Source organism: Chelmon rostratus, chromosome 11, assembly GCF_017976325.1.
Source record: "Chelmon rostratus isolate fCheRos1 chromosome 11, fCheRos1.pri, whole genome shotgun sequence".
NCBI classification, from domain to species: domain Eukaryota; kingdom Metazoa; phylum Chordata; class Actinopteri; order Chaetodontiformes; family Chaetodontidae; genus Chelmon; species Chelmon rostratus.
Window position 1 is genome coordinate 483,379 of NC_055668.1, and position 24,202 is coordinate 507,580.

The 24,202-nt window shown below is 41.3% G+C and overlaps 2 protein-coding genes across 5 annotated transcripts in view; one reads left to right on the forward strand and one right to left on the reverse strand.

Moving 5' to 3' along the window:
• Positions 1-1,693: 1,693 nt before the first annotated feature.
• cdt1 (chromatin licensing and DNA replication factor 1) lies at positions 1,694-7,562 on the reverse strand. Of its 2 annotated transcripts, none has more exons than XM_041947502.1 (10): positions 6,982-7,562; positions 6,641-6,736; positions 5,933-6,234; positions 5,602-5,796; positions 5,109-5,254; positions 4,766-4,866; positions 4,377-4,565; positions 3,188-3,343; positions 2,867-3,068; positions 1,694-2,335 (listed from the first exon to the last, which is right to left on the reverse strand). In XM_041947502.1, exons 1-10 carry the CDS (start codon positions 7,456-7,458, stop codon positions 2,172-2,174), a joined length of 2,028 nt encoding a protein of 675 aa, XP_041803436.1. In that variant the 5' UTR covers positions 7,459-7,562; the 3' UTR covers positions 1,694-2,171. The 2 variants fall into 2 exon arrangements, with proteins under 2 accessions (XP_041803436.1, XP_041803435.1); XM_041947501.1 differs by having other exon boundaries at positions 1,695-2,335; positions 6,578-6,736.
• Positions 7,563-9,529: 1,967 nt separating this feature from the next.
• piezo1 (piezo-type mechanosensitive ion channel component 1) overlaps positions 9,530-24,202 on the forward strand; it is a 105,726-nt gene continuing 91,053 nt past the window's right edge. For all 3 annotated transcript variants that reach the window (XM_041947486.1, XM_041947487.1, XM_041947488.1), the window contains exon 1: positions 9,530-9,927. In XM_041947486.1, coding sequence (XP_041803420.1) covers positions 9,846-9,927 — 82 coding nt within the window. In that variant the 5' untranslated portion in view covers positions 9,530-9,845. The remainder of the gene's footprint in view (positions 9,928-24,202) is intronic.

Sequence of the window (24,202 nt, forward strand, 5' to 3'; positions counted from 1 at the left end):
ATCTTATTGTAATTAGTACTTTATGTATTTCTATTTCTCCAAATGTTTAACCAAATATTTGACATTACGCACATTACACATTTTTTTTTCCTGAATTGTTTTGTGACATCCCTGTTTCTGCCTTCTGCTTGTAAGGTTGGTTTGGCCTCTTGGCTCAGGAGCCAGGCAAAGTCAGAGAGGTTGGAGGAAAACTACTTGCAGGTGGTTACTTTCTGCCTTCAGTGACATGCAAAGTAATCAACTTTGGTAAAAGATTCTGCTTCTGTGAATAGCTGAGCAAGTAAAATATTATAAATAAATGTAAAGATAACACATTTCTTCAGATTTTTTGATGATATTTAGGTCCGTAGAATGTGAAGGCACCTGCAAAACTGAGTCTGTGGTGAGCTCCACCCTGGACCCACTGCAGTTTGCCTTGAACACCAGTGAGACAAAGGAGGACACTACCACACTCACCAGTGAACATCCAGGGGGAGGACATTGAGACAGTGGACAGTTTCAGGTACCTGGGTGTTCACCTTAACAATAACTGGACTGGTCCCACAACACTGACGCCCTGTACAAGAGGGGCCAGAGTCGCCTCCACCTCCTGAGGAGACTGAGGTTCTTCAGACGGTGCAGACCTCTGCTCAGGACTTTTTATGACTCTGTGGTAGCCTCTGCTATCCTCTATGCTGTTGTCTGCTGGGCCCCGGGCAGCACAGAGCGGGACAGGAAGAGACTAAACAAGCTGGTCAGGAGGGCCAGCTCTGTCCTGGGCTGCCCTCTGGACTCTGTGGAGGAGGTGGGTGAGAGGAGGCTGTTGGACAAGCTCCACTTAAATGTCCAGCTTACCCATGCCATGTGCACGAATGCATCCCCAAACCTTCACAGACACTGGCTTTTGAACTGTGCATTGATAACAAGCCAGATGGTCTCTTTCCTCTTTAGCCCCAAGGACACTTCGTCCTTCCTCATCAGACCATGGGACAGTTTTCCACTTGGTCTCAGTCCATGTTAAACAAGCTCGGGACCAGAGAAGGTGGCAGTTTTTCTGTATCTGGTTTATATACGGTTTCCTCTTTGCATGGTGGTTTCAACTTGCTTCGGGGTTCCATGGTGTGCTGTCATCCAAGTGAGACTTAAAGCTTGAGACTTTGGTTTGTGCATCATAAAAAAACATGATGTCTGCACTCAAGTCCTGATGGATGTCCCTATTGAAGAAACGTGGATATGGCTCTGCCACGCATACCATCACAGATCCAGGGTAGAGATAGCAATCCAGCAACACACAACTAGGGCTGGCTAGCAGGACCATATTTATATTAATGCCAACTTGTAAATGCGGTGTCTAAAAACAATAAAAACTTAGCAAGTTTCCCTCATTTGATGAGCTATAGAAATATCTATAGCTATATCTATGTGACTGAAGAATAATTTGAGCAATTTCAGTGCCCGGTTTGGCTTTTTGGCATACCCAAAAACTGCAGACACACTTCAGTCAGTACTCAAAAAGCACTACAGTTAGAACCCCTGGGCAGAACACCCAACCTACGTGCACTTTAATTTATCTTGAAAATGAAGACTTTACCATGCCTTCCCTTTCTCCTTCATTTCTTGTGTAATCTTGACTGAAATTGTCACTTTCACATAATTAATGCAATTATTGGCCTTGCCATAGTGCTCATTATATTTAATAAATTGTATTCACAGAAAAAAAATGAAGGCAGCGGGGCTCTGACAAATGCTTGTATTTGTTAAACATTATCAAACAGCAGCCTTTAAAAGTGTAAACATCAGTTCTACACTGTAGAAAACTGACAGTTCAGACTGGAAGCAGACCTGTACACACCAGAATTACACTTTCATGGACAAAAAAAACAAAAAAAAAAAAAACAATGCACAGTACTATAACAGAAGTGTGGTTAAAAAACCTGTTTACAACACAGGAGGGTGGTAGGAACACCATGACCACCACTGGTCTGGTCAGTGACATGAGCCCAGGATTTTGGGACATACTAGACACCTTGATATGAATTTTAGAAATGTGCCTGTTGCTAACAAACCAGTAAAATTCAGTGAAAAATATGGCACTTCTATGCAACTTGCGTACAGTCTGCTGGCAGCTCATACAGCAGGGACGGGGGAGTGGTTCACTGTGAAAGGCCACACCACTCAGTCTTTAATGTCTCTCAGAACTTTTCTTCCTCTTTTAGTCTGCTGCTCAGTTTGTCCAGAACGATGTTAAGCTCCATGTTCTTGTTCAACTTCAGGTACAAGTCCTTTCTGATTGGATGAATAGTCAGCCAATCAGAACTCACTTCTGCCAGCAGACGGATATGTTTCTCCATTTCACCTGTTGATTAGAGAGGACGAACAACCAATCACACAACAGTTCATTTCTGAATGTTATCAATCCTTGTTTCCACTGCGTGGTACAGCTCAGTTCGGCTCACTTTTGGTACCAGGTACTTTTCTCAGTTTGGTTTCCCACTGCAGGTAGACACACTTTGTTTAAGAAAAGGCTGAAAGCAGCAAGACAGAAATGCATGGGAAATCCTACATCAGAGCGCAGATGACAAGATGACTGGTTGCTCTGTGTCACACTCATGACGATTCTCTCTGACCAGTGGTGAGGCTCGGAACTGAGCCATACCATGCATTGAAAACAAGCCATTAGAAGACAGCAACAGGAGTTCAACTACAAAATAATGGCAAATGCTACAGTAAAATGACAGGCACCTCAGCGTTTTCTACTTGCCTAATTAGATGTCTAGCAGTGAAATATAATTCAGAAGACACTGTATGGAGGTTGGCGGTCAGGTACTCAAACAAGCTACAAACTGTTCATCCAGTTCTGCAGTTATCTCATGCTGTTTGAACCCACCTGTGCTGAGAGCAGATCTGTAGCTGGACACCATCCTGTTACAGACCACTTCCATCGTTAAAGCTGCTTTCTTTTCTGCAATGAAAACGTTCCGGAGAATCCTGGCCAGCTCAGGGAGCCGTGACATTATCAGCAGGCGCTCTTCCTGGGTGGGGTTTCGAGTCATGGCTGCCTGGAGCTTTTGGGTCTCCTTTGCCCGAATCTGAAGAACCAACAAACCACATGATAAATCACATGTTTTTTGCAATGGGGCAATGGATAGTTCCATCATGTCAATATACCCATAAAGCACAGTCAAGTCCATACTGTCCACCAACCTACCCTGTCCAGCAGGGACTGGGATACTCCTTTCAAGGCAGCTGGGACTTGAGCAGCCAATGTTTGAGGGACTGTTGAGTTCTGTGGAGATGTTGGTTCTTTATTCTCTGCAACTTTATCTTCTGTCTTTAGAGCCAGAGAAACCAGAGCCCTCTCCATCTGAACACATGACAAAAGAATATCATTGGACTCGGACAGAAGAGTTCTAAGTAAACTGGATCAATATACTGGATAAAACTGTTCATGATTAACTGCCATTATTAAATAAAGCAAGACTTTTTTTATGCATGCTTTCATTTAAAATACAACATATTTCTCTATTTTGCGCTCTCTTTCATTTATATACAGTACTGTGCAAAGGTTTTAGGCAGGTGTGAAAAAATGCTGTAAACTAAGAATACTTTCAAAAATGTAAGTGTTAAGTTTATTTTTATCAATTTACAAAATGCAAAGTGAGCAAACAAAAGAAATGTAAATCAAATCAATATTTGGTGTAACTACCCTTTTCCTTCAAACCAGCATCAATTATCAATCAACCAAAGTATACCTGGGTTTTTTTATGTGCTGTTCAAGCTCTTTTGAAGAAGTACAAAGAAACAAGACCAAGCTCAACTCAACTATGCATGAAAACATAGGAACTGGAATGCAGAAACATGGCAGCAGGTGCTTTGGACTGATGAGTCAAAATTTGAAATGTTTGTTGGCTGGCAGTTTGTTCACCGAAGGGCTGGAGAGTGGCACAATAATGAGTGTCTGCAGGCAACAGTGAAGCATGGTGGAGGTTCCTTGCAAGTTTGGAGCTGTATTTTTGCAAAAGGAGTTGGAGATTTGGTCAGAATTAATGGTGTCCTCAATGCTGACAAATACAGGCAGATACTATATCCATCATGCAATACCATCAGGGCAGTGTATGATTGGCCCCAAATTTATTCTGCAGCAGGGCAATGACCCCAAACATACAGCCAGTGTAATTAAGATGTTTACAACAACCTTCCAGACAGGTTCCTTCAAATCTGTGTGCAGGTATACCTAGAGGAATTTATGCTGTTCATTCATTCATTTTGTTAATTGATGAAAATAAACTATTAACACTTCATTTTTTTAAAGCATTCTTAGTTTACAGCATTTCTTCACACCCACCTCAAACTTTTGCACATTTTCAGAATTTCAGGACAGCTGCCTGATACGGTACCTTGGGATTGATGAGTGAACGGGCCTTGTCTAGCACCTCCTGAGCTGTGGCCAGTTTTCCAGTGTGAGGAGGTTGAGGCAGTGAGCTGGCTTGGATGGCTGGCACAGTGTCCACATTAAAGCGAGGGTGCCAGCGGGTCAGGCTGTCTTCTGCAACAGACAATGGAGGAACCAACGAGGACAGAAAGGCCTGCAGACATAGAGGTTTGAAAACTAGTGGGCACAAAGAAACTCATCAGTTACCAAAATGACTTCCCATGTGTCAATGGAAACACAATCTCCACTCAAACCACATATCATTTATATTAAAACTTGGGACAGTGCCATGTTTACAACTGCTCTCTCACCATATGAAACCTAAAGAGAAGCTATACCGGAGCAAACACTGACCTTGTGGTGCTGTTTGACAATCAAGACCAGGTTTGTGTGGAAGATGCGTCTCCTCCCCAGGAGACAAGAGGCTGACAGGACGGGACGGGCTTCATTCTGGTCTGAGGAGGACAAAACACACACACATGCAGACACAAAAACACATGAACGTAAGACACATTATCATGAGCACCTGGAAGAGAGACCTGCAATTAGACTTGCAGTTTATATATATCCCATTTAGGGAAATAGCATTGATTAAAGGTAAACTGATCCATGCAGTAATATATATTCAAACAAGCCAACACAATATTTTGAGAAGAGGAAACTGGGTCATTAAAGACAGAGGAACAGGGGTTCTAACCAGAGAGAATAGAGGGCTCCATAGTGAGCTGGTAGCTGCTCTTGTTAATGCTGCTGTCAAATGTTGGGATGTTCTTTTCCTGTCTAAATGTGTAAGCCTCAGGAAAGACGGTCTTTATCTGACCCACGTGGCTCTCTTCAAACCGCCTAAAAAGTGGAGAAAAGGGGGAGAAAAAAAACATTAGCTTCTGCAGCCTAACGTCCAGTTCTAACCTCCAGGAAATCAAAGTTAAAAGTGTAGATGAAAGGAAATATTCAGATTTAATGTGCTCATTATATTGTCAAAATAATAAAATAAAATTATTGCTTGGTGTATTGCTTCCTGGCACAGTTCACTTTAAACTGTGCCAGGAAGCAATACACCGTTGAAAGCTGATTTCTTGTGACTCACACAGGGACTTCGCTGATTTTATGTTAGTTACATTCCAAACTTGAAACACTCATTGTCAATCTGAAGAAGTACAACCAGACCAACTCTCCATCTTTCCACCTACTTGTGCATCATGTCCTGAACTCCCTGTTTGATCTTGGTGAAGGTAGCCGTTTCACAGCGGTTGTACAGCATGGCTACCACCGTATCCATACTCCTGAACATCTCAGCCAGCACCTTGTACTGGTAAGGCAGAGACAGGCTGGGGGGGGCTGCCTGAGCGAGGGTGTGGTACCGCTGGTATGCTGGCAGTTCAGTACTGAGGGACAAGAGATACGGAGAAACACAGATTCTAGCCTCTGATTTAGACTAAGCAGAACTTGATGTCACTAAAAATGTAGCGTGCACCTGCACAGCAAAGGCTCGTACATGCATGCACACACAAACACACTCACCTATCCTGGGTTTGTGTCTCACTCTGCTTGCTCTCCTCTGCCTCTCTCTCTTCCTTGGACCTCTGGGCTTTGGTTGCAAGCGCTGTGGCTCGTGCTACAGTGAACTTGAGGGTCTTAGCATCAGAGGTGAGGGGCGTAACAGTTCTGGGGACATGAGGGGTAGTAATGGTAGGCGTTGTACCAACGAGGGAGGTGAAAGAGGAGAACGTGGACACGGGAGCAGTGCTGGTTATTTCCTCTCCGTGTTTCTTGATCCTCTGAAGGCGGGACTTGAGGGTTGCAATGCTCTCTTTGCACAGAGCCTGAAAGAATGGGAGATTACAATGCTGATGAATTCAGGACTTCTTGAAGGATAAGTGTGGCAATTAACTATTTCTTGTTGTCATATACAACATTTGTACAGTATGCTGGTAACTAGTATTGTGTGTATCCAAAGCCTGAATATCAAATGACATCAGACTTATCATCTAACTAGGTCAACATCAAAATATTGATTTTCCTAACCTATATATCAGACTGTCCCTCACTGTCACACAGGTACACCACAGTGAGCCCACACACACACAATCGGAATTGTTCAAGTCCAGATACCGAACTCCAGACCGGATGCTAGCGAGCCGTGTCAACCCAGACGCCCTGCGTTACCGTGTTTGCCTGTCCGCCTGTGCTCTTGCTGAGGACTTGAGCCCTCTCTGGAGACCTGCTGACCTGGAGGTTTGCATGGCTCTCAGTCTGTCCAGACACGTGGGGTGTTGGTGCTGCAGGCTGCTTGGTCTCCTCGCTGGGCAGGGCCTGGGCTGCAGCCTGCACATACACAGCAGTTGAAATGATTTAGCTCAGTCACTGTGTTACACACCTACATGTAGCTGTATATTTAGTCGCAAGCTAGCAACTAAAACGTATGGAAACTATTTTCTAGTTGGCATCTTTGCTTGGGTCAAACAATAAAGACGAGCGTTTGAAGCTAAACATTTACTGTGAGCGAGGCACAACCTGGAGCTAACAGGCATCCCTCTCAAAGATGGAGGAATCAACCAGAACCACATTACCTGTGGAGTGGCCTGAGGGAGGACCAGTTTCTTTCTGGCTTTCTTCCCCGTTGCTTTCTCCGACTCATTAGCTACAGCGTTTCTAACAGCCTCCACTTGCCGTCTCTTCTTGGCAGTGCTGTGGTCGGCGGTGGCTGAAAACACGGCAGCCCCGAAATCAAACTCTGTGTCAGACGAGGTCCGTTTCGGTGTCCTGGGACCGGGGGTGGACTCCTTTGCAGTAATGCTGTTCGACTCTCCCTCGTTTAGTCCCACTGCCTCGTCAATAACTCGGACAAACTCTTCGTGGACGGAGGACGAACAAAGGACAACGTCTTTGTTTTTAGAGGATCTTGACCTTAGGCAGGTAATGTTAGTGCTGATCCCAGACGAGCCACGGACGACAACAGAGCTACTGCGATGCTTAGCTGGTTTTAATGGAGCGGCGATGCCTTTCTTTCTTTGGGAAAAGAAATCAGTAACTCGAGCCTGAGACATGTTGCTGCTGCCGGTGGTGGTGGTTGAAAAAGAAACCTCAACGTAAAAACTCCACCAATCGACAAATCGAAGTCGGTACAGACATAAATAGTGTTCAACTACAATAGTCCTCCGGAAATGTTCACACTTAACAGGAAGAAGAAAGGAACTTTCGCGCGAATCCAACAAAGCCACGCCCCGGGCCACGTCCGAGGGTAGTTTAAGAAGAATGGGAAATTTGAGAATAGCGCCCTCGATTTCACTTAAACATGTTCTTTGTTGTATCGACATTGTGCTGTATTACAGAAAATACTATTTGACACCCGTTGTTGTTTTGATTATATCTGCGATTGATTGATTCCTTGATCAATGACTTTTTAACACTTGTCCGTATGGCAACACTGATTCATCCATCTTATATCGTCTGCTACAGAATCATTCACATCAGGTTTCAGATTTCTACCTCGGTCCTCTAACAGGCTGGGCCACCCAAGTTCAAAATTCTCAGTAAACGTAACAGGTCGTCATCTGATCAGGTGGCTGGGGTCCTCGAAATCTAGCTGCCACAATTTTAACAACTCTGGGACAAAAAAAGAGTTAGTCATCCAAGGTTAAGGAGATAAGAACACAAATAACTCTCTACATATTGGATCCTTACATTAAAAAGGTTCCACTCCATAAAATTGAATGTCTCCAAACATTTGAGGACATGATTAATAATTTTTACAGTCATCACCTGCCCTCACATATCATGATCAATGGCACAGACACAGGGCTACTGTGTATCATCATTGACAACAAGCTGTCAACAAGCCATTTTTTTTAATTATTTGTCCTTTATTATATTCATGTCCTGCTTATTTCTACTGCCTTTGGTTACATGTGTCTGGAATGCTGTCTGCAGATCAAATGTTTTAAATATGTGAAAGGCTAATCAACATATTGGAAAAAGTTGAGTTATAGTAATATTACATTTTACTTTCCAAACTGAAAGTGAAGAATAAAAGATAAAAGTAGATTGCTTTGATATTTTTCAAAGCCATAACCTTCATTAATTTGATCTAGTAGCCAAATGAACCTCACAACAGTCATTAACACAGCAATAACCCCATTCCAATGAGTACTTTTATTTTTCAGTACTCTGTGTTAACCATCTCTTAATTTAGGCTATATACATATGCACATACCTCTTAACATATACTCAGGGTTCCTTAAATCACACTCTTTTGTGCTTTAGGCAGTTTTCTCTTGCTTCACAAGAAAATGAGAGTAGGGCAATGTAACAGCATTGAAGTCAGTGTCTTACAATTTAGACTGTTAGTTTGCTAACCTACTCCACACACATTGATCATTATAATGAAAGGCTTAAGTGACATTCAAGATATAAAATAAGTAATTTGTCTTCTTCATACTTGTTAAATGTAAGGCTCAATTACCTATTTTTCCACTGCAGTATCAATCCTTTTATGGGCCTGATGGATTATCTGAATAGGGAAGTAGAATGGGGGGGATTAGTATTTGTTTGAACTAACACACCAACGCCTTAAACATTCACAAGTGCTTCATTTTAAGGGGTCACAGCCCTGACAGAAAGCACTTAATTCGGGTTACTGTTCACAAACTCAGCTGGTGTCTTCATGTTGCTTTCCCCGGCGCTGTATTCACACAGTGCTTCTTTATACGCTAGGGGGCGCAACTGACACAACAATGAAAATTTGTTCAGCGCCAGATCGAGAGACTTATTTCTAGCGCCAGCATTGATTGACGTAGTCGTGTCAGAAGTGCCAATCCATGAATGCAGAGCATTTTGAATCCCATGCCAACACACGTCTAAAAATAAGCTATGTTATTATTTTTATCCATGTCTTTGCTGAGCATATACTAAAACTTTGTAATTGAACACGAATTAGGAAGCAGAACACAGCAGAGACGCAGGCTGTGCCATGCTGACTGGGCTGGAGGTTAGAGTATTACAGCAGGGAGGTGACCAGCAGCTCAGTGCTGAATAGCTCCTCTATGAACGCCCTTCAGTCTGCCTTCCCTGTGAATCACATTTTCCACCTACAACACTGTTACTTCAGGCTGGGCCCCTCCGGAGGAATACACGCAACAAGACGTTTCTTCCTCTCCGATAGCTTTAACACCTGAAACGAGTCGATTATCTGCCGCACACTCAGCTGAGCGCTAACAGCACACAAGACGATCAATCGATTGATTAAACACTTTTGTTACACCTTTAACACTTTCCGGTAAAGTTCTTTTTTTCTTTTTGATGGGAGGTCATGAGCGAACAACAGTCTGTTGATTCCTCTGCCTAATCAATCAGCCGCGATGGAGCAGTTGAAGACTTCGTGTTTCTGCTCGGGTTTATGGTAGTTATTGATCTATCGTTGATGATCGCGGAGTGAATGTACCCTCGCACTGACATGGATCTTCAGGTGATCGTGTGGCTGTTCTACTGCTTTCTGCTGCCCACTGTGCTGTTAACAGGTAACTGACTCGCATTTTTATTTTACAAAAGGAACTATAACCACGAGCGTGTCTCATAACAAAGTTTGTGATAACCGACGATTCGCGAGCTGTGGAGGTCAGGACGTGCTGGGTGGAAAGTGTTCGCTTAACTGCTGAAGCAGCTGCGAGGAAAACTGTTGAAGTTCGCAACAGTTTTCCAGCATTTGTTTTTTTCTTTTTGTTGGTGTCCGGTTACTACAGCGATAACGAGTCAAGACACCAGGACTGCGACTGATACTGAGGATTTCATATATCCTTCACGGTGAACATGAGCGAAGACGATGTTTTTGAAATGAAATGTCACTCCTGTCTGGAATGGGTGTTGGTGTCGCTTCCGATGGTGTTACGTTGTTGTGAAATGTGACAGTGGGAACGGGTGAAGCTGTGGAAAATACGAAATTATTTTTTTAAGTGATCACATGCCTTGGTGTTTGATCAGCCGAATGAAGTATGACTCCAAACTTGATCACAAATTACTTTCTACCTGGTTTGGACGGAAGCTGATAAGCAAAGAAATACTAAACTGACTGATTCCCTACACAAAAGGTAACGTGAGCCGTGATCATGTGAAACTGGTCATCATTCATTTGAGCTTGGAAAGACCAAAAACATCCCAGTGAGGCCAGTAACTGCCTTTTTGTTATGTCTGAGCTGTTTTGTTTTAGAAATTATTATGGTGGTCTATCAGGAAGACACTTTGTAGGATGCAGAGAATACTTAACCACAGCTGGCTATGACTGAATCTTTTTCTAAGGCATTATGGGATAGCCCAGCATGGACATTTGATGTGGAAAAAAGGAGTGGTCTAAAGTTCCACAAAAAAAAAAAAAAAAAAAAAAAAATGCAGTTAAAGGTGAACAATACTGGAAGTCAAAGAATAACAAAGGAAAAGTGATGCGGTGGTGGCCCAGGAAAGTTTGTCTTTGCCAGTTGTGGAATCATTTCTGTGGAAGAAAAGATGTTTATTGTAGTTTAATTTGTTTTTTTGTTAGCTTTCCCCTCTAACATCATAAAGTAAACACAAAGTGTTGTTTATTTACGCAATTCTTGCTAAAAAGCAACGGTTGCTATGGTTGTGAGTGCCAACACACTCAACAGTGATCAGAAGAAGTGGTGGAGGCGGTGTTGAGCATTCTTTTTACAACCAGTGAATATGACATGCTTTATGTGTCATTCTCAGTCGGCAGCTGTGTCATGAGCTTCTTTTTTGTCAGTTTAGTATTGCATGAATCACTTTCACAAATCCTGAATAAAAATGATCCAAAGCATTCTGCTACAGAAGCTTCTTATATCTGGTGAGCACACACGTCTCTGTGTGTGTGATCAAGAGAGAAAACAAAGAGAGAGAGCATGTGTGTGTGTCTTCTCACAGGCTGTCACAAGCTAGAACTTGTAGTGTTTCCGTTAACAGTTCACATGAGTTTCTATTGAGTCAAAGGAAGTGAAACATGCCAATAAAGATGCCAAGACACACACACACACACACACACACACACACACACTCCAACGGACACACACACATGTTTGTTATACAGGAAGTGACATGGTGAACTTCAGTGGCATAGGGTGCTTGTTTCCAGAAGTGAGAGGGACACAATGAAGTCATGGGATCTTCAACCAAAAAAAAGAAAGAAGAAAATACATTACACAATACATTGTGTGCTGTGGTTGGTGGTTCGGGCCTTGGCCTCGGCATCCTACATGTCGAAGTGTCAAATTGCTTCTGATGCTGTACATCGTTGTGTGAGTGTGTTAATTCTTGTAATGAGCAGGTGGCCTAGCTACAATTGGGTGAATGCAGTCTTGTATTATTAAAGCGCTTTGACTGGTCATCGGACTAGAAAAGTACTCCACTGTCATATAAAATCACGCTTTTGTCAACTCTAAATCAAAATATTTCTGCAAAAAACATGGAGATGAGGCTGCACTGCTTTTTTCAGCCTTGCATTCACTGTGTCTGATGGTTGATCAGATGGTTACTGTGCTCTATACAGTATGTAGCACAATAGGCAAGGGAAAAAAATCCAAAAATGACTCACTATTGCAACAATAAAGTAGCTGATGCCAATGGCAGGGAGTAATGATTGGCCAGACATCATGTAACATGAATACTAGGCTTCTTATGAATGCTCACCCAACGTTTGGCACATTTTACTGTCAGCTTAACTCAATTTAACGTGGAATTGCACACCCAAAGTTTTCATCACTAGGGCAGAACTAAGCTCTACACATTTTGCCGCATAATAAGAAGAGGAACACCACGTGTGTCTCCCTTTGTCTTCCTTAGAGGGGTAATAAATCAAAGGAAAAAGATTAATAAATGAATATAGAATGATAATGAATGCAGATGCCACCATACAGGACACAAATCCTCACTGAATGCTTTGATGAGTTTAAAAATGATGGCAATAATACACACAGTCACCTGATCTCAACCCTACTGATATATGGGAATTTTTTGAATATCATTTGGAAGATACCCCCAGGAGAACTTCACACACTTGGAAAATCTCTTTCTGTTGGGTTTTCTTTAATTGTGTGAAGTGGTGTCTCAATAACCCTGATCTCCACAATAAAACTGTTAAAGTGATTGAAATTATTTGGCAAACCAAGGTAAGCCCATAAGATTGACTGTTTTTTCTTTAATTTTGTGCATACAGGCCATTCTGCTTGTCGACTTAAAGTATGTGTTGTGCTCTCTGGCTACTCTGCCGTTTCTGTGGCAGCAGAGTGGAACTGAACACACATTTTTACTGACAGTGGGGCAGAGATGTTAATTGCATTGATCGGCAGATGAGGGTCGCCTGCGTAAGGTAGTTGGATTAAAAGTAAATTTGATTTCAGTGGCTTTTAGATTTTGGTTTGGTTTATCCTGTTTCTTGGTCACTGTGGTTGTACAATTGTACAACATAACTTCAGAAGGCTTGTAGAACAACCTGGTTAAAATGCACACAAGCTTTGGTGGCGTATGAACATCTGCAATTTGTTCAATCCACACAGTTTTTATTGAAAAAGACAAAAAGAGTTCTGATATTGACATGTAGCCAGAGTTTGTGTATCAGAAGACAGATAATTGGACCTGTGTCCTGTATATCAAATATTACATTAAAAACAAAAACAACACTTTTTGAGGAGAGTGTGTGTGTGTGTGTGTGTGTGTGTGTGTGTGTGTGTGTGCGTGCGTGCGTGCGTGTGTGTGTGTGTGTGTTTGTGTGTGTGTGTGTGTGTCAGAGCCATTGCAGACCAGAGCAGCAGTCTTTTAACTTCATGGCTCAGTGAGAGATACCCAGAGTGTGTGTGAACTGTGGGTTTTGTGTGATTGAGCCAGAGAGGAGGAGGGATGAGTGCAGATGGGTTAGAAGTTTGAATGATGTTCAGACAAGGGGAATGGTATGGATCTGATCATCAGTGGCAGAGTTTGTGCTTTTGTCGCCACACCATCAGGGGAATGAGCTGCAGCTCTTCTGACTGTTAAACTCCACGAGCTTTTCTTTCCTAAGTGCTGGCCTCTGTTTTGTCCTCAGTTTTAATGGTGATGACACGCTGTTGCATGCTTGAGCTAACATGGCACGTTTGGAGAGTTTAAAGCCAGGACAGTGTCTGCTCCAAGGCTCTGACTGGCCTCTCTGTAATGGAGCATTAACTCATGGAATATCTGACCACAAAAGTGACAGTCTGGAAAATGTAGATGTCATGTACACATGTCTAAACCAGGACAAGTTATTTAATTACACTTTATAGGGGGGTAGGTGAACAACTGTCAGGGGTTAGCAGGTTTCTCTCAGTAATCATTTAGTATATTGTATCAGCAAATCTAGACACCTGCTGTGAACATTAACATCTCTGGGTAAAGAATGTCATCTGTTGTACTGTTTTCCACACTTACACCAAATTGGTTGCCAAACACTTTGGAGACACTGACTGCTTGGGCCAGTCTGACAGCTGACACTTCCCACAGAATTTTAAATTAGTGGATAAGTGTCCTGTTTCAGCTATCAGAAAGAATGTCTGTTACATGTGAAATGTATTGCAGCCAACTCTATACCACAAGAAAACCTGTTAACGTACAGTTATGCTTTTGGACTTAAGCAAGTCCTCCCACATTTTATCTGAATATACCATCTACTGCCTTCTAGGTTGGTATGGACTGGTAGTGGTGTCAAGTCTGCAGTGATGAGACTGAAAGGGTGGAGCTACTTCAGAGTAAAGAACTGTGCACGTTGTTGCTCGTCCAGCTGTCTTAGCTACTGGTATCATGACCCCCATCAACACAACTTTACTTTGCTTGGAAATGTAGATGTGATAATGTTGAAACCTCCAGAATAAGCAGGTGGGTGGACCTGTTAACAAATACTGAAAGCCTATGTGAAAGCATTCATTCATTTATGTATTATTTCAAGCCCTGTAGAATAGAATAGAATAGAATAGAATAGATTATACCCATAGAGATTCCCCTAAACCTAGAATGAACATTCAGTTTAGACATTTTCATTAGTTTACCACTGTGAAACTAGAAGCCTTAGAAAGCAACCATTTTTCTTTGCCTGACACTGGTAAAAAGGATTTTAAGATGGCTCACATAGGATAGATTCAGCACTATGAAAAGTGAGAGTGTAGTATCTAATAACTTCTAACTTAAGTATAATTTTTTAGCTTGGGTTAGTATAGGATTTAAGGTGAACAGCTTAAAGGTGAGTTAGATCAGGCCAGGAGAATGGTGTTCTGCAGGGAGTAATGATTATTCAGACATCATGTAACATGGTAAATTTAGTCTGCCGACCACTCAAAGCACCTGCATCTACCCATCTACATGTGGTAGCTAGGCCACCTGCTCTTTACGAGCATTACTTCGACATGTAGACTGCCGAGGCAAGGGATCGAACCTCCACCCCTCTGGACAACTGCTCTACCTCCTGAGCCACAGTCGCCCTCAAACATGAACACTGAATAAATTCTACTTTGTATTGATAACACAGAAGAATATTTAACTTTGAGGTGGTCACTAGAAACATGACATGTTGTGAATATAGATGAAACTTAAGTCCTTATCCAAGTTGAGTCTCCATCCAATGTTGCCACCTCCTCCAAAGCAGGTGTACAAACCTGCAGGGAGTCATGATGCCAAACACAATGTTTCACACTGTCTGTGTGTCAGACTGTCAGATTGGAGTGTCACTGAATTGTGTTCTGGGGTCTAGAAGTTTGACCTGAATGGAAGGGGGTTGAATCCATGAAAGTTCCATAACAAACCAAGGCAAACCTGACCCAGTCAGCCCAGTCAGGATACACGCTAGAGAAAAATGAGGCCTAATCCAGATTCAGGGGACCTCAACAGACCCAAACACCAAGGCTGTTAGCAGCATGATGCTCCACAAGTCGATTAGTGGAAAGGAGCAGCAGTTTTCCTACACTTCACAGTTCAAACTCTCTGTCTCTCTCTCTCTGTCTCAGAATCACATCTTAATTTTTAAATGCATTCTGGTGCAAACACTGCTGTCTCATCAACTACACGCCCACATAGTTTTTACCCCCAAGACCCTTGACTTTGTGCTCGTCATTATTTTTACTGTATATAATTAAAACACGTACCACTTGCACAATTTAATAAATTCTAATATCCCTGCAAGTAACACTGTAGTTTCTGGTGTTGGACCAATTAGAGTTTTTGGTGACCTTTTTTTAGTGCCGCCCTGCTGGTTGCATCGTGGTTCTCCTGTCCCTGTTGGGACGGTGTAACTGAACAGAATTTCGTTGCACTTGGAAACTTGTGTGATGACAATAAATGATTCCTGATTCCTGATTCTCCAGACCAAGTTTCAACTTGACTTGACCTGACTTGTGGAACAGCCAGTTGGCTACAAGGTTTTTGACATTCTAACTTCAACATTTGGAATTTTCGGTTGCTCCTGCAGCTGCTGTCAGATTTCTGCCTGATAACTGTCCTATAATTATCATCTACATGTGTGGAGTGTTTGTTTTTACTGTCATGGAAGCTGTGGAAATGAACACTGGGCCGATGGCAGAAAGCCTACAGCTAGCTCAATGTTAACATGTACAAACGGGGGGGCAATGATTTTTTACATCAGCTTCCCTTAAATTACCTTCAGAACCACCACAGGACCAGACTGTATAATTAGATGTGTGTGTGTGTGTGTGTGTGTGTGTGTGTGTGTGTGTGTGTGTGTGTGTGTATGTGTGTGATAGAGAGAGAGAGAGAGAGAGAGAGAGATGTTAAAATTATAAATGTCTGTTTGGCCATTTTCTTTCCACAAAAACAGGAAATCTGGTCAGCATGGACTCAACTACATGCATGCACGCACACACGCACGCACGCACACACACACACACACAGAATGTTCCATTCCAAAAAAAGCTGAGTTGGACAGCACCGTCATCACATGTAGCTTCACTGCTCTCAAGTTGAATGAGTTCCACAGCAGACCTTTTTCCTCTCAAAGTGAGGTGTTGAATAAAACACATGGAGCACAGAACTGACAGCATTATTGGTGGATGTAAAATTGTTGCCTTCAGCAGTGGTTGGATATCTCACATGGTAAAAGCAGAGTAGGTTGGTTCAGAGTCGATTTCAACATGCCTGGGCATTGCCCTTGATATCTTCATCATACAAGATGAATGCGTAATACACATTTTCCAGCCAGTTATTTAAAGGCACACTGGGTAGCCTTTTGGAGCTTGAGGCTTGTAAAACTCAAAAGAACACAAACACAGCACATCATCAGACATCCTAATCATTAGGCAGAAAATTAGGAAAGGGGAGAGGGATAGAACTTGGAAAAGTACTCAACAGAAACATATCCAAAATGATAAGTTCACATTTTTTCCAGTTTGCCTTATTACATTGCTCATGTCCTGTACATTGAAACTACTATTCGTCACTGCAATTAGGCTGTTCCTTGTAAAAATGTAGCACTCAGTTAGCCAAGTTGAATCTTCATTGATGAAGATGCATTTAGTTGTGTTGTTGTGTTTCTTGCTGGACTTTTGTCCTGATGTTGTATTGTAGTCTGTTTCCTTCTGTTAACGTCAATGGTTTAGCAGAGGTTGGTTTTACAGAGATTAGCATTTGATTATAGCTCAAATTGGGTTGAAGTTACAGTTTGGAAACACAAATACGTAGGGACACAACTTGCCTGCAGCACAGCAAAGCTAGATGGGATTACCTGCATGTGCCTTCTCTCAGCAAGAAAACTCCCTCTTTGTGTTTACAAAGAGGGAGTTTTATACTACAAAGACTAACTTTGGAATATCCCCACTCGATTGGTCTAACTCTCACAGCTCAAGTCTCATATTTGCTTTGAGGGGCTGTGGACTGTGTTAATCTTTTACAGTGTAGTCATGCTAGGAAGCAGTATGAAAGCAAAGGATGATTGAAGACAGTTTAACTTTTTAAATATGTTGAGCATGTTGAGTATTGTATTACAATCTGAACCTACCCTTTAACTGTGACCCCACTACAACCATACACAAACTAATGTTACACCTTGTACACACTTGTATGCATATGTAGTAAATATAGTTTTAGGAAATGGCAGAAAACACCACTACTTAAAGCAAACCATTTCCATGAAGTAAAAGGTCATTATTGCTGTCATCAGATTCCACTTCTTGGTATTCATTTACTGGGATGTCCAAATCTGAACCATTTATGTGATGCTGACTATTGCTTGTGTTAGAAGTAGTAGACACTGGGGGCAGATGTTGCAGGCTGAAATATCCACTACCAAGCAGTTGAGACGTGGAAACACTGTGAATATTTAGAAACAACACCATTAGATACACCAAATAAGACACATTTATGAGAAAAACAGGCAGAAGACTTGGTTTTTGGACATGTCCCTTTATTATTATATTTGTTGTTATGTTTATTTTATAGACTGCCATGTGTTTCTTGGCTCATCTAGACTAACTCTTATCAGATTATTACCATTTAAATCATTGGCAATTACAAGTTTTTTGAAATATGTTGATGAGATGAACACAGAATAGGCTTACAAATTAACCTTTTGTACTACCAAGTGACTAAAAGTACTGATTTCTATGCACACCCTGGTTTTAATAAAAGTGATATTTTGTGGTCCGTCAGTGTGTGATGGTTAAATAGTCCTGGAACTGTATAAAACGTGTCAACTCACAGACAGGCTGGTAGAGAGGGATGTGACTGTTTCTGCTCCCTGGTTACAGACTGAAGTTTCCACACCAGCCACTGACCCACTCGCTCTCCACATACCCACACACACACACACACACACACACACACAACAAAAACCTTAATCAAACCCTAACCTTACCCACTGACCCAAAATCAGTTGCTTTCCAAATGGGGAAATGGCTTTTGTCCTCAATTACACCAGCTGTCTCTAGTTAACTGGTCTTGAGTGTGAAATGTGTTCCTGACACTAGCTTAAATCATACCCACACCCCCACACACATTGATTTTGGTCACTTTTGGGGACATTTCATAGACGTTCATTCATTTTGTAGAGACCTAATTTAATTCTTATCATAACCACTACTTCTCGACTCCTAACCTTTATCCTAACCCAGGGGAGTCCAAACTTTTTCCAAAGAGGGCCAACTTTTTCCCAATTGGGGACACGGCTTTTGTCCTCAATCGGGTAAGCTGAAAGTCTGAAACCGTTTCCAGAAAAGTTGGGAAACTGTGTTAAACATAAATAGAAACAAAATGTGATGATTTACAAAACATTGAAACTCCAATTTTAATTAAAAATAGCAAAAAGACATCATATCAAATGTTGAAACTGAGAACAATGAAATCATTGTTTTTTTAAAAATTGTATAACTGTGTGTGTGTGTGTGTGTGTGTGTTTGGATCTGTTGTTTTGTTCAGGTGCCAACCAACTGTTTGGAGAGGAGTATTGTTCCAGCTGTGTTTTCATACCGGTGTGTGTGTGTATGTGTGTCTGCATGTGTGTTGTATTAAAGGTTTAAAGGGAAATTTAACTTCCTATTAATCGATAACTAAATGTAAACACACAATTACAGTGATAAGGTGTCTACGGCTGAGTGTCGAGTCGACATCTGTTACAATCTCAGACGTCTTTTTCTACAGTGGTTTGAGTTACCAAATTTTTAATTAACAGTTTGACCTGCAAGTGAGCCAAAGTCTAAATTGAGCATACCCATGAACATATGTTCAGGGAACAAGTGTATGAATGTGTCTTTTTGGCTTGTGTTGTAAACAAGCAGCAACCTTCGGCCCAAACAATGAAGCCATTGCAGAAGTGCCAAAAACTGCAGTTCTTCTTCACTTGAGACTGGCTCCAAAAACGAATCTCAATAGAACCCCATATTAAAATGCCCAAGCGTACAGCAGAAATAAACGTTTACATCTAAATGTTTACAGCCTGTTTCTGGTGTCCATAGCTGTTTTCCCTGTTAATGACAACTGTACCTCTCTCTCTGCTGCCTTGTAGCACTCCACTTAACCCTTTTTGCCAAACCCAATTTTGAATGGCAGCAGAAAGAGTTGGTTACCCTGTGAAACCTCTTGCCTCGTAGGGCTTGCTATCCATGGTGTGAGCCTCTGTTGTAGTCAAAGGAGGAAATTTATAATTCTTATTTATATACATGCCAGCTTTCACTTTCTTCAGCTCTGGTACTGCACTAAAACAAAGTGTGGAGATGTTAGACTGGGCTGAAGGAACATGCACGCACATCTGCATTTCTAGAACCAATAGGAATGCCCTCTCTCTGAAATGGCCTGTGATTGGCCAAAGTCCCCTGTGAGAGACTAGATTTTCTAAATCATGAAAACAGAGACGAGAGGAGGTGCAGAAGTATACTTTTCTCAAAAGCCAGTTGAACAACAATATGCTGAAAGGCCATGACAGAATTTTTGCCCAATAATGTCAAAAATAACATGCTTACTACAACTAAGCAAATACACCATCTGACAATGATTTCAGCATCACTTTGTGTGATTCTTCTGTCTGTGTGTTCGGACTGAAAGGAAATCTGTATCATGTATACAAGGGCAGGAGTAGAGGCCCAACCCAACAAGAAAAAACATCCAAAGAGAGTGAACCAAATTGATGGTACAGATTTAGCAATCTGTGCAAAATAAAAGTGTTGTTGTATGTCATACAAATTTAGACTGCTGCATGAATAATTTTCCTTTAGTTTTTTTTTTTATTGGGAGGATGCAGTTACTTTTAATAAGTTTGATCTTGAATGAATGGTTGCTTGTCCGTTCCCATATACTCTGGTTGGTTTGATATCTCTTTGAATGTGGAATCCCACAAGTAGCTTTGCTTCATGCATCTTATGGTGTGAGTGTTACTCCACTGGTGAATGCTGTCTTCAATTTTCACCTAGATATGAAGTCTCTTTGAGCAGTATGCATGTTGGGTCCCTCTGATGTAAACAGAGTGACTGTGTTGAGAGAGGAGAAAGAGAGGCAGAGCTCAGAGCACTGGAATGAAGTGTTACAACATTCCCTCCCAATAAAGAGAGATGTGAAAAACAAATCAAACAGTGACAGCTGTTGTATCAAACACTCAACAAAAATAAAGAAGGAAAAGAAAGGAAATACTCAGTGCTTAGACATGCAGAGGTTAGAGTGCTGGAGATAGATAGGTACTGTGGTTTATGAAGGGTGTTATCATGTCTGTCCACAGACATCCTTTTGGGCGTGTTTGATGATTAACTGGGCAGCAGGGTGGAGCTCCTCAACACCCATCTTGTTCTGTATTTGGGGACTGATATTGTAGGATAATAAAGAGCTGCTCTGAGAATCTTCGTTGGAAATTCCATCTGCAGGATCAGGATCAGGGCTGATCCAGGAACATAAATTATATAAATGGTATAAACTATACAAAACCTGATTCCATACCAATCATTTAGTCAACATGAACTGTGGAGTGTCCAATAAATTAATGCAGTGTGAGGCAAGTAGACCTTCTTTGGATAAAAAAAACAACAACAAATCACTGATATTTTGTCTTTTATAATAGTCCCCAGAAAAGTTTTGGCATTTCTTGAAAAAACAGGGTGACATTAGTGTTTAGTGATGTGTCGTAAAAAGTAATTAATTCCCAACCTGTCGGAGAAGAGTGAGCTGTCTGACTGGCAGTGAACGAGCTTACAGGCTACATATAGACACACAGCATAAATGGACAGAGTGGCAGTTTACCACCATGTCAGATGACCAACCACATGGGTCGCATATGCTTTCTCCCTCTTAAGCCTAACACTGTTCACTGCATCTAATGGACCTCCCGCTTCAGCACCCCCATCAGAAAACAATGAGTTCACACAAACTGAAAAAACCCACACTTTTTAATTAAAAGGCCACTTTAGTTTTCTTTAGTTTTCTTTTTGTTTCTTTAACTGGTACCTTTCAATGCAATTATTCTTGGTTTCGTTTGTCTTCGTTTCGAGATATCTGTCCCACAGACTTCTGTATCTGCCCCAGTAGAGCTGAGGTGAATCAAATTTTGAGATTTTACATATGGAGATTGGTTTAGTTGTCACGTGGAGTCCTACCTGGACTGAGGAAGCTGTTTTAAAATGTATTTTACACTTTGGGAAAGGCTTTGTCAAATCCAAAATTTTCTATTTATCATTTCATGTGTCATATCAAAATTAATTTATTCCTACTCCAGTGACATCACTTGAGTACTTTTCTTTTCAAAATTTATAATAATAAAAGTCTAAGTTAGAAACTGGAGGTAAATGTGAGCAGTTGGTTAGTATTATTGTCAGAGTTTGTGAATTGGTACTTCTACAGGCACTTACATTGATTTACCGATAGGTGCTCAGTCTGAACATAGTATATGCCTCAGATATAGGGATAGGGAACTTGCAGAGTAAATTATATTTTTAATTTGAGAGGGAATGTTTTGCAGACATTTGAACGGGTGGAGCCATACACAGGCTAAGAGGAAGCAATGCCAGAGGGGATCACTTGGCTGGATAGTGTCTCAGCTGTGAGAGGATTCCTCTGGAAGTTGAGATGTTCACATCAAGATTTGTTTTGAGTCAAGCTGCAGTAGTTGTGGTATCCTGTAGTGTTAGTTGTGTTTTTTCAGGACTGGATTCATTTTGTCAGTGTTGTCCACATGGATTACACCAAAACAGTCTTTGGCCTTGACAAATGACTTCAGCAAAAGACTACAGAAGGAGAACATTTATACACAGGGGGATCTTTGTGTCTATTGTGTCTGAAAGTGTATTCCTGACTGCTGCTTACTCTCACAGTATGAATGTATGTATATGCAGTATGAAACTGTTCAATCAATTTACCCTGAATTCCACTGGGCACGGCTGCACAAATACGACCAAATCAGAAAATCTCAGCAAGTCAACAATCATTCAGGCAAAACACTCCGGTTCTGAAAAGCTTCCTGTGGGTTTTGAAGCTGTGTGGAACAGCTGGAACATGATGCAGCCATGCCTGGTGGAATCTCTGGGTTATTGTGCAGTCTGCTAGGCCAGTCTTAGCCAATTTCTGGTTTTGGAAAGCGAAAGTAAACAACAGCACAGCTAATGGCAAACCACCACAACTGTGTAACATCCCCTAATGCTCTAAAGGAAGACAAATTATACATTTTTCCAATTTTCAGAAAGATTAACATTTACATGAGTAATGCCTATCCGATGATTGGATGGAACCAGATTGACCTGCGTTTTGTTGCATTGCTTTACTGCAAATGTAACACGAGTTGGAGCTAGTGCTTCCGGTTGTTTCTGTTGTTTTGGAAGTGTAACATAATCCTTGCTTCAATCAAACTGGCGCCTTTTCAGGCAAAGTTGCTGATATTTGTTTGCTGCAAATATACCAATAGCTGCATAATTTTAGTGACAGAGTAACAGCGGTAACAGCTGGCTTTCCTCTGCCATTGTTGCTGAAGTCTGCTGTGCTGGCTGTAGTGGTGTGTGTGACTGTCGTAAAAGAGAGGTCTCTGAGCATGACTGGCCGACTGGCAAGCTAGCTACCCCTGCATGATTTTATGTAGATTCTCAACTCTGCATTCTTGACATTGGAGCACTTTTTTGTTTCGTCATCAATTTTCATGAAACTGCCAATATTCTAAATCTGCACAGTTGATTTAACACCCCACAAATTCTCGTAAGAAGCAAATTTAGTGATGAAACACCATACAAATATTGCATTCCAGCACTTTGGACCAAAGTGGATGAGACTGGTCTAATGCATAATGGAGATAAAAATAAAAAATAAAAAGTCTTATCTTGATTCTTTCTGAATTAGTACAACAAATTTTTGGCACACTTCAGGTTTTGCTTTTGTTTGCGTACTGAATATCAGTATATATTATTAGCATTGTAGGTTGTTTCAAATACAGATCCCTCAGATACACCAGATCCCTGTTTTATGGTCCTCACCAGGTGACAAAAACTGCCCTGATTTGTACCACTTTGTCTTTCTGATGAAATGAATGGAGACAAACTATGAAGGTAAAGCAATTAAAACATTACAAATGCAGCCAGGCAGGAGACATGACCTTTACAGCATCTCTCTGTTATGGTCTAATTCAGGCAGACAGGCCGGAAGACAGTTGCTTTAGCAACTGAAGGGTGTAACAAAGGGCTTGTGTGTTTGATTCTTTGTGTGTGTCCGTTATTGCACAAGTCATATAATAGCTGTATTATAAAGTGATTTAGAGAGAGAGAAGACAGGGGGAGATACAATTCACAAGGATGTGCTAGTAACTGACTGACTGTTTTGAATAAATTAAACAAATATAATATTAAAAGTTTACACACAGCCCTGCTACTGTCACAAAGCTAAAGTATAGGAACAAATACTTAAAATACTAATGATAACAACTAATACGAATACTTCTCTTTGAGCTTTAGCAATAATGGACCTACAAATGTAACCTTTGTCATGCAGAAAGGTCATGAACTGGTCAATGTGGAAGCTGTTCAACACCTGGGGCACATAAATGAGTTCAGTTAGATTTTGATATTTCGTGTATACAAGTGACAATTTTCACCCAATCTTGACACTAGAGGAAAAGTCTCAGAACACATGTTGTGTTTGAGTTGACATTTATGCGTGTCAGAAGCTTAGGGTGTCACTCAATTTGTATGAATCCTCTGTAAACATGTATATCAGAGCAAATTCCATAACAGTCTGACTAGTAGTTTCAGATATCTGCTCTGGATCACATTTCATCCACCATCAACAGTGTTGGATTATTATTGTTTCAATGACTAAATCCACTTCACTTAATGAAAGAACCACAGG

Coding starts and splice junctions, on each gene's coding strand:
- cdt1 (XM_041947501.1), bottom strand. CDS start 7,458: ATGTCTCAGGCTCGAGTTACTGATTTCTTTTCCCAAAGAAAGAAAGGC. Junction 5,255..5,601: donor GTTCAGGACATGATGCACAA/GTAGGTGGAAAG, acceptor TCCACTTTTTAG/GCGGTTTGAAGAGAGCCACG. Junction 2,336..2,866: donor CAGATCTGCTCTCAGCACAG/GTGGGTTCAAAC, acceptor TCTAATCAACAG/GTGAAATGGAGAAACATATC.